This window comes from Melitaea cinxia, chromosome 1 (genome assembly GCF_905220565.1).
Source record: "Melitaea cinxia chromosome 1, ilMelCinx1.1, whole genome shotgun sequence".
Classification (NCBI taxonomy): domain Eukaryota; kingdom Metazoa; phylum Arthropoda; class Insecta; order Lepidoptera; family Nymphalidae; genus Melitaea; species Melitaea cinxia.
Window position 1 is genome coordinate 3112379 of NC_059394.1, and position 14788 is coordinate 3127166.

At 36.6% G+C, this 14788-nt stretch overlaps 1 protein-coding gene across 1 annotated transcript in view; it reads right to left on the reverse strand.

Moving 5' to 3' along the window:
• Positions 1 to 1067: 1067 nt before the first annotated feature.
• LOC123654351 (solute carrier organic anion transporter family member 74D-like) overlaps positions 1068 to 14788 on the reverse strand; it is a 43773-nt gene continuing 30052 nt past the window's right edge. The window contains exons 4-11 of the mRNA XM_045590297.1: positions 14004 to 14135; positions 10138 to 10302; positions 7474 to 7599; positions 6750 to 6883; positions 6265 to 6395; positions 4899 to 5071; positions 3867 to 4043; positions 1068 to 2276 (exon numbers count right to left, since the gene is read on the reverse strand). Coding sequence (XP_045446253.1) covers positions 2143 to 2276; positions 3867 to 4043; positions 4899 to 5071; positions 6265 to 6395; positions 6750 to 6883; positions 7474 to 7599; positions 10138 to 10302; positions 14004 to 14135 — 1172 coding nt within the window. The 3' untranslated portion in view covers positions 1068 to 2142. The remainder of the gene's footprint in view (positions 2277 to 3866; positions 4044 to 4898; positions 5072 to 6264; positions 6396 to 6749; positions 6884 to 7473; positions 7600 to 10137; positions 10303 to 14003; positions 14136 to 14788) is intronic.

A 14788-nucleotide genomic window follows, 5' to 3' on the forward strand; every position in this document is an offset into this window, starting at 1 on the left:
CATGACCCAGCCTTATTAGACCTTCCGTAATATTTAAGGTTAATAAAAGTAATATTGCATTAATTGGAACTATAGCTTACCATACTTATTTTTACCATAACTATACCAATATTAATAACATATTAAAAGCAAGTCAATATTATTAAAACTACTTACTCCGTTTTGATTAAAAAATATATTAATTTTTTAAAAATTGTTTAAGCACTTCTAATGAAAATTTAATTTATATGTAAAATATAAATAAAAATGGCAAAAGCCATTGCGCATAAATATATTGTCGAATATATTGACGAAATTTTTAATAACTTTATAACTTGATTAGGATGTACGTTTTGCTATAGACACGTTAAAAACACGTCAACACGTTAGCAACCGAATACAAGTTTGCCATTTTTAATTAGTATGGCAAAATCATTATACAAATAACGTATCAATGTGGCCGTAACTAATTTGATAATGAAAACGAACCGATATAAATACGAAACGTCCTAAATAATAACAGATGTCTAAACTATACTAATATAATGTGATTACATATCAAATTCATTTAATATATTTACAGTATTTAGCAGTAATTTGTATAAAAACCTCGCACTAATCTAATATAAAAGTCTAATCACTAGCCATGTAATTCGCAATAATAAAAAAAAAATTTTAACTTTTGTGACCACTGCTTACTGCTTTATAGTATTTTTTTTTTAATTGAGTTGGTACAATTTCTGTCGCTTGTGATTATTTTCATCAAAACCTCCTTTGTTTTTTTTTTATAATTTAGCAGTGGACACAAAGTTTCATAAAGTCAGTCCCAGTAATATGATTTCTTTGTAGAAACACATGTAAAAAAAACATAACTATACCGACATTAAAACTATATTTTGGGACTTTAAGGATCCAACCAGACCATATTTCCCTCCTATGAAAAATTCCAAAAAGAAAATAAATCTTGTACTATTTCTATAAAAAAAATTGTAAAGAAAAAAATCATATCGAGACTTTCAAATATTATGCGTATGAATTTTATTACTTAAATAAAATTGAGCACAGATTATAAAAGAAACTAGCGTACAAAAATTGTATAAATAATAAAATGCAATTATAGTATATTTCATTGTTCAGTCGTTATTAACAGTAAAAAAGTATCAGTAAAAATTGTGATTTGAAAATTATAGAAATAGTAACAATTAAAAGTATCTTAACATCAAGCATACAATATTTTAATTATTATGACAAATTTATATTAACACCGACAACATACATTTTTCTAAGCAATTAATGTTTATTTATAAAAAAATTCACATATACACCAAACAAATAAGTTGAATGCGTTATTCGTAAATTTCGTTAGAACGCAATAGCATTTTTAGTAAACTTTAATTATAATTATATTTTTGTTACTTCAACAAAGACTTTCATGAGAGCATCAATATATTAACATTCTAAATCCCTTTGACTATACGAGTATATCAGGAGATTATATTAGATACGAATCTAATTGATTTTTCATAATTCCACCTACAACAATACTTAAAAGTAACTCGTTTGTGATGGGCTGTTTTTAAAGTGACGAAAATAAAAATATTTTTTTACTAATATACATTATACAAGGCTTGGTTTGGAAGAAAATCAATCTATTTCAATCCTCAGCACTAGCATCTGAAAATTTTTTCAAATGTAAAAATGATATGAAAATTACCCCCCGATATATTTGTTGGATTGCTAAAGTCAATGCAAAAACTGCATTCATTTATTAATTTTAATTAATTAAAAACATGACGAACAGTAATAAATTCGTTTGACATGTCTTTAAAGGTCTAACAATACAATACATTCAATAGCGACGCACTGGGAAATTCCTACTATACTTATGTTGAATAATCAAAATCGCCACTTACAACACAAAGGATCTATGGCACCCACTACAGTATATATGTAATTATAGTCTTACAACATTTCATACCGATTGGATTTGAACTCGGATGTGCGGTCGATGAATGTTGAGAGTGTCCTTGTTGATGAACGTAGGTGTGAGAGTGGAAGTGATGGTTGTGGTGATGGTAGTGGTGATGGTGGAGGTGATGGCGGAGGTGATGGCGGGGGCGATAGCGGTGATGATGGAAAGGGTGATTGTGGAGCAGGCGTGCATCAGAGCGGCGTGTCGTTGGGCAGTGGGTCCCGGTCGGGGGGTCGCTCGGCGGGGTTCATGTCAATGCGGCCGGCGCGGCTCCACACCAGGATGTCCATTATAAACGCGAGGAACATCAGCGCGGCTGACAGCCCTGCAAAAGATTACAATTTGGTAAGAATGACTGCCCAGCGACAAATCATACGTAAGTAAGAAATATATCAGTTTCTTGGGTGTAATAACAAATACGAATAAATAAAACGGAAGCGATCAGGGTTAAGATCTAGACTACGTAAAACCGAATTAGAAAAACCGAATTATGGGGTTTTTGGGTGTGGAGGGTGGAGGGTGTAGGGGAATCTATACAAGGTAACACTATCACACCTCAAAACCCCATGGTTATGGAGATATCCATGGTTAAAGTTTTGAGGTTAGAAGAAGAATTTAAAGCTATTATAATACCTTTGAGCTCGTACTGTTTGCATTGTGTGACAAATCGACACTTTTAAACAAAATAACGCGTCAGAAATAATATTCTAATAAAATTAGTAACATTGCGTGCTAGAATATAGGTTTAGAAATTCGAAAAATACCCAAAACCGAATCGGAGCACCCCACTGTCCACGTGGTCTTGGTCTGTCCTACCCCTAGAGTGTTTTTTTTGTGCCGCGGAGGCGCGGAGGGAGGGCAGCCCTCGCCCGCCGTGCGAAAGCGCGCGAACGAATGCGTAGAGGAGCGGCTCCGCTGCGGAACGGAGCACGAGTGAGCGTGCTTTCGCACGCAAGGGCGGAAGGGCTGCACTTCCCGCAGCGCCGGAGCCAAGCGTTCCTCTAACTTTCGAAATTCTTCTTCTAACCTCAAAACTTTAACCATGGATATCTCCATAACCATGGGGTTCTGAGGTGTGACAGTGGTACCAGGGGTAGCGTTCCCCACCCTCTCCCTCCCCCCCTTCCCCCTGAAATTCGGTTTTACCTAATCTAAAGCTTTACCGCGATCAGTTTAAAAATTTGTGACTTTTTTGAAAAGGTATCGAGGCTTCTTTTTTATGAACAAGTTATACTTGGCTAAAAAAATTTAATCGTTATCATGTTACTAGTCTAGCTCTTAGTTTTGTCTCTTTTACTTTACATATTTTTATTTTCAATCGGTAAACTGCAATAAAATGACTATACGTATACATAATGAATACCCATTGCAATCGACTCAGTAGTCCGCAAGTCGGCAAGCAGTCAGTTCTTCATAATTTATTAAGGTTACTGAATAACATTAGGTACATTACCTAAGTTACTGATGTACCTAATGTTAAGATGTAAATTTTATTTTATTGATTGATGTTTTTGCTACCTTAAATTTATTCATTTTAGTTCAGTTTTTTTGGAATGACATTTTTTTTGACATTCGTTAAGCATGTGTAAATTACGTTACGGCCAAATCAATATTTAAATTTAATTTAATTCCATATACGAATGTCCGGCAGCTACGGAAAGAAAAAAAGGAAGAAAATTTTTTTATTATCCTTTTTTTGATTACAATTTTTAAAAAATATAACAATAATAGAAACATAAAAGAGTACAATAAACAAAAGGATAGGTAACAAACAAAAAAAAAATTGCAAAAAAAAAATGAAAAGGCCAACAAGGTTTCTGCCTCAGCAGTGTTTTTGACAGCAAGAATTTGTCGGCAAAAACGCTGTATCTCAGCCAGAACGTATAGCAGTGGACGACGTCTAGCAGCGGTTCACCGAGGTAGAAGTGGCGCAGGCGGTCGGCGTCGTACGAGGCGCAGGCGCCCAGCACGCCGCACGCCGCGTCGCGCAGGCGGCACGCCGCGTCCACCGCCGCGCCGAACACGATGGGGCACGGCACGTTGCCGAACACGCCGATCGCGAACTGGATCACGCCCATCGCCATCGCCTTGTCTGCGGGGCGGACCGGACTAAAAACGGGGCGACCGCTTTCGTTCACGATTACTTTTAAGCTATGCTAATATCAATCTGGTACCGTACTGCGTGTACCGTGTGAGTGCATACACGCACACACATCAACCTATCGCAGTCCACTGCTGGGCATTGGCCTCCACAAGTTCGCACCAAAAATACCGCGAACTCGTGTGTTTTGCCCATAGTCACCACGCTGGGCAGGCGGGTTGGTGACCGCAGGGCTGGCTGAGTCGCACCAAAGGTGCTGCTGTACGTCTTCGGTCTGTGTATTTCAAAGCCAGCAGTTGGATGGTTATCCTGCCAGCGGTCGGCGGTGTAAGTGCATACGTATCGGCAATTGCAATGTCTTCTGATCTTAACACAATTTATTAAATAAGGTGACAACGACCCATTCTTAATTACACATCATATACAATGAAAGTGAGATTATTATCTATTTCGCTATGGCTCGATACTAATAATAAAAACCGATCTGGTGTAGTGATGCAAATGGTCGCCTAAAACACCGACGGTTTGTAGGTTAGATTCCTGCTCGGGAAGGATATTTTTATTTGTACAAATATCCTTTTCGGTCTGTCTTTGTCGATCTCTCCGCCGTGCCTCGAAGAACACGTCAAGCCATCGGTCTCGATTGTTATCATAGAGACCTGATAGCGATCACTACTCATAGTAGGGAACGTATCCGCCAACCCGCAGTGAAGCAACGTGATGAATTAAACTCTAATCTTTCTCCTACATGGACAAAGAGCCCTATGCCCAACAGTGAGATTATACAGACTGAATCTCGGTACTGAAGTCTCTGATGTTTCGCGAGCGGGCTAGAGCGTCACCCACCGTGCTTGTCGGTGCAGCGGATGATGAGCAGCACGGCGCCCACCTCGCCCGTGGCGTGCACGAACATGAGCGCCGCGAACACGGCCACGAACGTGTAGATCTGGCTGCACGCGCCGCTGCACTCGCCGCTCACCGCGAACTGTGCGGGCGCCTTCCGCGAGTAGCGCTCCAGCCTGTGGAGGGTGGGGGGGGGTGAATATATAGTGACTCGCTGCATCTCACGGATGCGGCTATTATTTCCTATATCGTGAGAAAATAGGAATAAAAAGTAGCTTAGTAGTAACTGAGGTAGGGCACAGCAGGAATTTCCTGCTAAAATATGGAGCAGCCCGATTGGAGTAGTACCTCGACCTTACAGAAGATCACAGCAAAATAATAACTGTTTTCAAGCAGTATTGTGTTCCTGTTGGTGAGTAAGGTGACCAGAGCTCCTGGGGGGATTGGGGATCGGGTCGGCAACGCGCTTGCGATGCTTCTGGTGTTGCAGGTGTCTATAAGCTACGGTAATCGCTAACCATCAGGTGAACCGTACGCTTGTTTGCCGACCTAGTGACATAAAAAAAAGAAAAAAAAGCTTATGTATTATTATGGATCTCCTTCTAAAGAGTTAAAGAGAAACGAAAATTTATTCATCCATCATTTCAGCCTCATTAGCTTCTCTTTTACAATATTGTGCTTGGATTTCATGTTTCGGGGTTACGCTGACCACCGTCGGCGTCTTGCGTGCGCTCAATACTACTCTAAAATCAGCCTTATTAGAGTAAATGTTCGCCTCATTTGTATTTTTTTTAAATCCTATCTTAACTTTTTTATCACTTGTAGCTCATAGAAATTTAGCACCTAAAGTATTATAAGAAAAATTTATAATGTACTGACCCAGCCCTGCGCTGCTGTGACTCAGTAATTGCAATAGATGGAATCATTTTACTAATTCTTTTGATACAATCAAATAAATATTTTCTAAAAAAAAAAATAATAGATTCATTCTGTGTGTGGAATGAAAATATATATAAATTCTATATTCAAACGCGCCATCTATAATCTAGAAATAGAAATACGGCGCCATCGACCGGATATCTGTGTAACTTAGATGTCAAACCGCCATCTATTACGATTTTATAGAACTAACCGATATATAATAAACATTTAACTTGCAATAACAAATATTGAGATCAATAATTGAGATAAAAACTACCCTATCACCCAAGTTGGATCAAATTACAGATGCTTACAAAAGTTTGATAAAAATTGATTCAGTAGTTTCGGAGTTTATCGCTAACATACATTTTGACACGAAATTTATATATGTATACATATATATATATATAAGATGAGATATAAAATAGGCACTGAAGATGACGCTTACGTTTTAATAGCCTTGTCTCCCTTCGAACTGCCATCAACGCAAGAGCAGTTGTAGTACAGCCAAGTACTGTTGTCAAGCTGCTCACTACTCACACAGCCGGCCTGACACGGTGATTGATACGTGTACGAGTCCTGAAAAGTATCAACATTTATTAATTGCTTTATTTGATAAGCAACTTTATAAAAGAGATTTTACAACGGCACTAATTTCAGGATATAGGGAAAAAAATGTATGCAGTACAAAGTCTCTTTTTAACATTATAGGCCATAATAGAGCAGGCTACGGAATAGAAGATTAAAATCAAAAGAATAGCCAAAACTAACCCAAAATAGTTTCAGTAACAAAATAATTTTCGACCATAACAGTATTTGTATACCTTTTTAGGCAAGTTTTTAAATTACTATTTTAATTTTATATAGTAAGTTACCAAATCGAAATAGGAGTGATAATTCGGTTGTTTAAAATATACAACGAAAAATACAAACCTGCCCGCACACTGGCGAGTACGGGGCACCGTAACAGTGACAAGACGAGCTACAGGAAAGGTTTGCGACGTCTGCCGGTGTTATAGCGCGGAATGTTTCCGCAGGACAGCTGACAAACATCAACATTACCATACCTGGAAATATTTGTCCGTTTTACCACAAATACCTTAGTTTCTAAATTGTACAATCCACGAAAATCGCGATTTTTTTTTTCTTTTTTTAGAAAAATAATAAAATCGGACAAGTCAGGTATAAACATCTCCAGATAACATTAATATTAGTTTTTGTTGGCGCCGGTTCAAAATAAATTGCTTGCATTATTCTACGAACTTGTTTATAAAGACTAAGAAGGTTTATTCTTTGTTTGTGATACATTTTTTCTAAAGTTTTATTTTTGGTAGTTGATTTGCCAATTTCTATACCGTTTACAGTTTATATCAAGCATCATCGAGATAAGTAAAATAGGCCCCAACGTGAAGTAATTGTTGTAAACCATTAAAATTTCCCGCGAACATTTTTCCTCTACTTTATCAGATCAGAAACCAAATCTACATTATGGTGTATTGTCTATATTTGTGCTGTGATTTAGAAAGTCTGATTTCTTTCTGAACTAAATTTATTTTTTCGCATTTAAGAAAAATCTCAAAACAATCAAGTTTTTTTTAGGCATATTGTTCCGACATTTTTACATATGTATAGTTATTTCAATTATTAAAATTCTTACCGGCACTGTAAATAGCGGCTGTAATAGCCGTCCAAGCTGCGACTTGTCTCGCCGTGGGGACCAACTTTAGTATCACAACGCCTGAAGTTATGATCCCCAAACCCATCACCAATATACCACCCAAACCTGAAAGTAAAATTAAGAAAATGAGGAATATTGTCAATTAATAAAATATTTATGTAATCTTTATTGTTGTTGACGACGCGTTAGATCTGCGGTCGCAAGTTCGATCCCCGCTCAGACAGACATTTGTATTGGCCATATAAATGTTTGTCGTGGTCTGGGCATTTGTGCTTGTCTACTGTGTGTGTTTTCGGACCCCTGACACAGAAGAAAATCTTACTGGGGGCCGTGGAGTGTGAAGCGTTTATTTATTATTATTATTATTTTTATTAATAACTGAAGTACTTGTTTGTTTCATCACAGCAGCCTTTCGCAGTCCACTACTGGACATAGACCTCCACAAGTTCACGCCAAAAATGGCGTGAACTCATGTGTTTTGCCCATAGTCATCACGCTGGGCAGGCGGGTTGATGACCACAGGGCTGGCTTTGTCGCACCGAAGACGCCATCTTCGGCCTGTGTATTTCAAAGTCTGCAGTTGGATGGTTATCCCGCCATCGGTCGGTTTTTTAAGTTCCAAGGTAGTAGTGGAACTGTGTTACCCCTTAGTCGCCTCTTACGACACCCACGGGAAGAGAGGGCGTGGCTATATTCTTTGATGCCGTAACCACACAGCACTTGTTTGTTTATACACTCTTAATAGGATCTACTGGACTATTTTCAAAAATACTTTTATATTCGATAAACTGATTAATAATCAATAAAGAAGCTTGTACAACGTGATAGGAAGAGCACTTGATATAGGTACTTTATTTCAATGGTATTGTCCACAAGACCAAAAACAAAAAAAAACTAACAATGTATAATTAACCGAAAACGACTCTGAAAGTGTTGATATCGCGAAAACCAGTCCGCGAAACAAACACGAACGGCTTTACAACGATAGATTGCATCATTAGCAGTGATCGAAAATTTTATCTTCTAATGAATTTACCTTTATCTCAATTACAGTTCAAAAAGCTAACATCATACGAAATACTCATATCTATATGATGCCAAATTCTGCACGTCTACGCAAACTTTCTGTCAAACGGATTATCGTCAAACAACACTCACTATATAACAAAAAGTATAACAATTAGTAAAATACACAGTCGATTAGATCATCTATTACAAATAAAGAACCCGGTCTTTTTTCATTTCGTGCAAATTTATGGTAAAAACTCTTAATTTTATCATATGAGGTTTCGAATGACTGCTAATATTATTAAATAAACATTAAATAATCCTAAGTACATCAGCGAAAGTACCTTCATTCGTGAACACGATATTTCTATTTGAATTTTCAAGGTTAGTGATCATTGACCTCGAGTTTTTGTACGCCGTGAAATCATAAACGGTGGAAAATAATCCACGCTATACACTGTATTAGTCGAAAATATATGCAATTCGTAAACATATAGATAGTATGAATTTGTGCACATCTATGGGTATTAGGACTTGGAATAGGGGTGTCGGACATTGGTAACTGTCACAGTGAGCTGGCAAAATACTCGACATACTTGACAATATTTATTTACATAACAAAATCTTTGCTGCACATCTGATAAGATCTAATTTGTTGATAAGGCCACATTTACTGTTTCAAATTTAGTATATTTATAACGAAGTCGACCACTCTAAGAATATGTCAAGTGATTTACTGATCACGCTGACACTTAACACTTATAACCATGACTATTGACCATTCTGAAAGGTAAGAAAATTCTGAAAATGAATCAATAGAAAAAAAGTTTCGAGTGAATTGACAACTTTCAATTTTGTTACCAAAATTGTTCACCGTGTATAAGAAGGGTCTGGAGTCATAATTATTTAAGAGTTTTACCGAACATTAATTATCCATCTTTGTAAGATTTCGCCGTAAAAAAGTGGTATCGTAAACAAAACATTTTCACAGATAATAGAAATCGTAAGAATAATTTATACGGTCGTGGCACACATACGTAACGATTTGAATAATGTATATCGTAAAAAACATTTAAATAAATATTCTCGAAATTATCAAAGTGATTCTTATGAAAAGAAAAAAATTGAATATCGTTAATGTTGGAATTTTATTTATTTTTGATTATTTATTGGTTATAATATGTAACAACATATAAGGGTGACTGTTGTTTAAACATTAACAATTCGGTCTAATGGTAGTAGAAGACCGAAAAGAAGAGAAAAAAGTGGAACCAGGGCAAAAGAATGAAAAAACCTTACTAAGGAACCTGTATCAGCGTTTATAACTCAACCAACTACATGCAAAATCATTTACCATAAAAAAATTCTATTAAGGATCCCAGTTGTTATCATAAACAGCTGACAACGACCATCGCTCATAGAAAGCATTATATCCACTAACCCGCAGTGGAGCAGCGTGGTCCATTACGCTCCGAACCTTCTCCTACATGGAGAAAGAAGCTTATGCCCAGCGGTGGAATGTTACAGACTGAATAAATTAAAGACCTAGTAGAAGCACAAAAATCATATGACCTAAAAAAAATAAAGAGTCAAAAATGTCGATTACCAATATAAAATTTAATTCTAGTACCTCACCCGAGACAAGGTTGGCGTCGTGCGTCGGCAGTCGAAACTGCTTTTCTAGGTACTTGGGTAGAAAGGAGTACACCCCGCTTATGGGCATGAGATGTAGTACCGATGACGCTGTCCTCCACATCAAAATGTCGTTGGTCAGTTGGCGTTTGATTGTCGCGAAGAAATCTAAAAATAAAAATTGTATGGTGAATTTGTCGTTAGGAGTTGATACTTTTACAGTCCCATCATTAAAACTATGGTTATTTAGTTTAAGGGAAGGAAGGATAGGTATAGTTTACGAATAGTATATTTTTAAGAGAATAGCGGTTCTAATTCTAACATACATTTTACAGCATGTGCGGTGTAGTTCTTAATGGCTATGTACTTTTACAAAAAAAAAAAATCTCTCACCAAATGAAATACTAAATGTTTTAAAACAGTGTTTCCCAAAGTAGGCGATAACGCCCCCGTGTGGGCGCTGCAGTACTAAAGGGGGTAAGAGAGATGGGCGGTAAGAGACCTAGAAAAAAATTTTTGGCGTTGTGTAGAGGCTTGGGGGGTGATTTGTCATTTAATCTGTAAGGACTCTCGACTACAACTTGTGAAAATCAACTAATATTCATTAAAAGATTGCTCAAAGGGGGCACATTAAAATAATTTATTCTCTTAGTGGGCAGTATAAAAAATAAGTTTGGGAACCCCTGTTTTAAAAACAGATGTTTTATATTTATGTTAGTCATCACGCGACGGTTTATTTTATATCTCGACCGCACCGATCAATCTTCTTCACGTTTTCTTGTCATCTCTGATCAGGTAGCGAGCTAAGAGCGTCGTAATGGTTTTGCGATATTATATGATGATTATGTATTTGACGATTTTTGATAAAATCTAGTACATTTTGCAACTATACTAGTATTACAATATAATAATTTTTGTCAGGGAAAAATTAAATTGGGCATTTTTGTTAAATCTTCTAATTTATACAATTTTTATAAAGCATGGCTATTGAAGTGTTTTGCATATTGATTTTGAATTCGTGATTTTTTTATAAGGTTGTAGTTATTAGTCATAAGAATAGATACTTATCGACTTAAATTATGTCAACCGCATTGAGGAATTTAACGCGAGAGAGCGAGGATTTTAACTTAATTTTTTTTTTATGTCACTAGGTCGGCAAACAAGCGTACGGTTCACCTGATGGTAAGCGATTGCCGTAGCTTATAGACGCCTGCAACACCAGAAGCAACACCAGAAGCATCGCAAGCGCGTTGCCGACCTAATCCCCAATCCCCCCAGGAGCTCTGGTCACCTTAATCACCAACAGGAACACAATACTGCATGAAAACAGTATTATTTTGCTGTGATCTTCTGTAAGGTCGAGGTACTACCCCAGTCGGGTTGCTCCATATTTTGAGCAGGAAATTCCTGCTGTGCCCTACCTCAGTTAAAAATGACGACATCATATTTTTTGTATTCCTTGTTCCAAGGAATTACGAGTTCTAAATGAGTCTTTAGGGACTATTTTATTACATTTTGCTATTCTTTATCATCCACAACAAAGGGCAGCCCGGTCAGATAAGTAATAGCTATTTTAAGATTTAGTTAAAAATATTTGAACCACACCTAACATAGGACAAGCTATATAAAACCATGTGAAATGAATCACAATTTAACGTATATATAATCATTACTCGTAATGATTTATTCATTAAAACACCAATATTACATTCTCGCGACTAATTACTTTGAAGGATATCGTGACAAGAATCACTAAAACTAAATCATTATCATTATGTAAAGGAGTGAATTAATTTTACATTATTTTAATTACTTGTCTTGCATCAAGTGTCTCGAATGAAATTTTTAATGAAATATTTACATCTCTTATTTACTCATTTAGAATTGGTGTGTCTGTTACTTCGTAAGAGACACGTTTTTTGCTCGTAACACGTGTAAGATCGCACTTATGTACTCATAAAAGAATAAATTGGATAAAGTGTAATTGGCAGAAGTGTCGCTTCGTTGTGACTAGTAAAATAGATCAAGTAGTCCACAAAACGTTATAATAGTTTATATGAGTTTCAATGAAAAGTATTTTATAATATACTAGCTGTGCCCGCGGCTTCGCCCGCGTTGAAATTAGTTTGTCACAAAGTTTTCCCTGCAAACTTCCAGTGAAACTCTCATCAAAATCGGCTTAGCCGTTTCGTAAACCTTCCTCTTGCCAATGGTGGAGCCCTCTTTCCAATGGTGAAACCGCATGAAAATCCGTGCAGTCGATTTTGAGCGAATCGATCACATACACTTTTGGGGACTTGATTTTATAATACACTAACTGTTGCCCGCGACTACGTTCGCGTGGTTATGATGTTCGCGCATATCTATGCATTACTGTTAAGATGTTTAACGCAAATTATTTTTTTATTTAAGTCAATCGTTCAAGTTGAAATCAATCAGTTGAAATGCTTATCAAAAACTGAGTAACTTTTTAAAAAGCACAATTTAGTATAATTTAATAGTTATTTTTATAAAACCTCTCTATACACCACATTTTTAGTTTTATTTTCAGGCTGTATATATTTCATACAAACTATCAACTCCAATTAAATCCCCTTAGCGGTGGAATATCGTAAAATCCGTTCTTAGCGGACGTCTGCTAACTATAATCTACCTCCCTGCCAAATTTTATCTTTGTCCAACCTGGATGGATAGACCATCCAGTGGTTTTTGAGTTCTCGTGATGAGTGAGTTAGTGACCTCTCTCTTATATATTTAGATTACGATGCATTATTTGGACACCTCCTCACCATCTATAGAGCATATATTTTAAATTTCAAGTCTCTTACTTCAAAAACATAAGACTTTCATACAAACTTCCGACACCCGTTTTATCCCCTTAGGGGTCGATTTTCGTAAAATTAGTTCTTAGCGGATGTCTACGCCCTATAAGGAACCTACCTGCCAAATTTCAAGTCTGTAGCTGTTATAGTTTCGGAGGTTTCGTGATGAGTGAGTCAACCTACCATCCCCCGTTTTATCTCCAAAAGAGAGTTGATTTCTAAAGATACATTATTTGGACACCTTCTCATCATCTATAGAGCATACATTTTAAATTTCAAGTCTCTTACTTTAAAAACATAAGACTTTCATACAAACTTCCAACCCCCGTTTTACCCCCTTAGGGGTCGAGTTTCGTAAAATCCGTTCTTAGCGGATGTCTACGTTTTATAAGGAGTCTACTTGCCAAATTTCAAGTTTGTAGGTGTTATAGTTTCGGAGATTTCGTGATGAGTGAGTGACCTTTCGCTTTTATATATATTATATATATATATTATTATAGATTATAGATTAGTGATATAATTCACATTTGAGGGAATATCTCTAATTTCTTTTCCCATCTTTTCTTGTCTTAAAAAGTTTAAATAAATCGCAGTTTTTTACCACTTAGACAACCCCCATATACATAACCCCTTTTTATAGCACTAGAGTGCGAAACAAGAATATTGTCCACCTGGTGATGAGCGGATACCGTAGCCTGTGGACGGCCTGCATGACCAGGCCCATTACAAGCTCATTGTCGAGCCCAACCTCAGTCTTCCCCAGGAGCTCTGGCAACTTTACTCACCACAGGAACACAATACTACTTAAGGACAGCGTTATTTGACTAAAATCCTCTGCAGGTTAAGATACTTTCCCAGTTGGGCTGCTCTAGATTTTGAGCAGGATATTTCCAAATGTACTCTCAATTAAACATTAATACGTAACTAGCTACATACATTAAATTTGGAGTTATTAAATAGTTGCCATTATTTTAAAATTTAATGTTAATAATGACTTTGATATGCTCACAGTATACATACGCGTTATATAATAACAAATAGAAATACCTTTAAAGAGCGGTTCCTTCTTCTCTTTAGTCTTCTTAGGTGGCGGCGGCATCGGACTCTGTTTGATTTGTCGCGGAAAGAAGAACATCAGCGCCGACAGCAGCACGATAAACCCGGCTATGAACACCATTCCTGTAAAAATATTTTTAATTGTAGAAAACTAGATATGAAGATTTTATTACTAGTGTTATTAGTCATAAAGCGTTGTGATCATTTTTGTGAAATATTTTACAACTGGACGCCAAAGAACAAAAAATTCCTGAACAAATTATATGGTTTTCGAATGGAGAGGGGGCGCTAAAAAGGTATTGTTTCTCGGGTGCGAGTTAGGCTCGCTACGTCACTGGGTATATTTCATACCAAATAAAATATACGTGAACAAGATAGCTATACCACAATGAAACAAATATATCCGACTCACGCCCACCTGTCTAATAAATCAATTTTCAACCTTTCTACTTTACAAAAGATGAGGCATCTGCCTAAAAGTGAGAGGTTTACAAATTATTACACTAGCGTCTAGACTTAACGAGTTAAGTCCAAGATGGACTCGTATAGTGCCACGCTTTCTAAGAAAATTTGGCTCCAATGAACTGGCACAGCATTCAAACACTTCAGATTACCCACCAATTCATTAAATGACAATTTCATTGAAAAAAAAAATAATACGACGCTATGTGACTGCTACAATCAACATCAATGTAACTTATTAATAAAATCAATCAAACCGCTAACTGCTTATAACAAATAAAAGTATTCTGCTAACTTCTTAAATATATTCAATA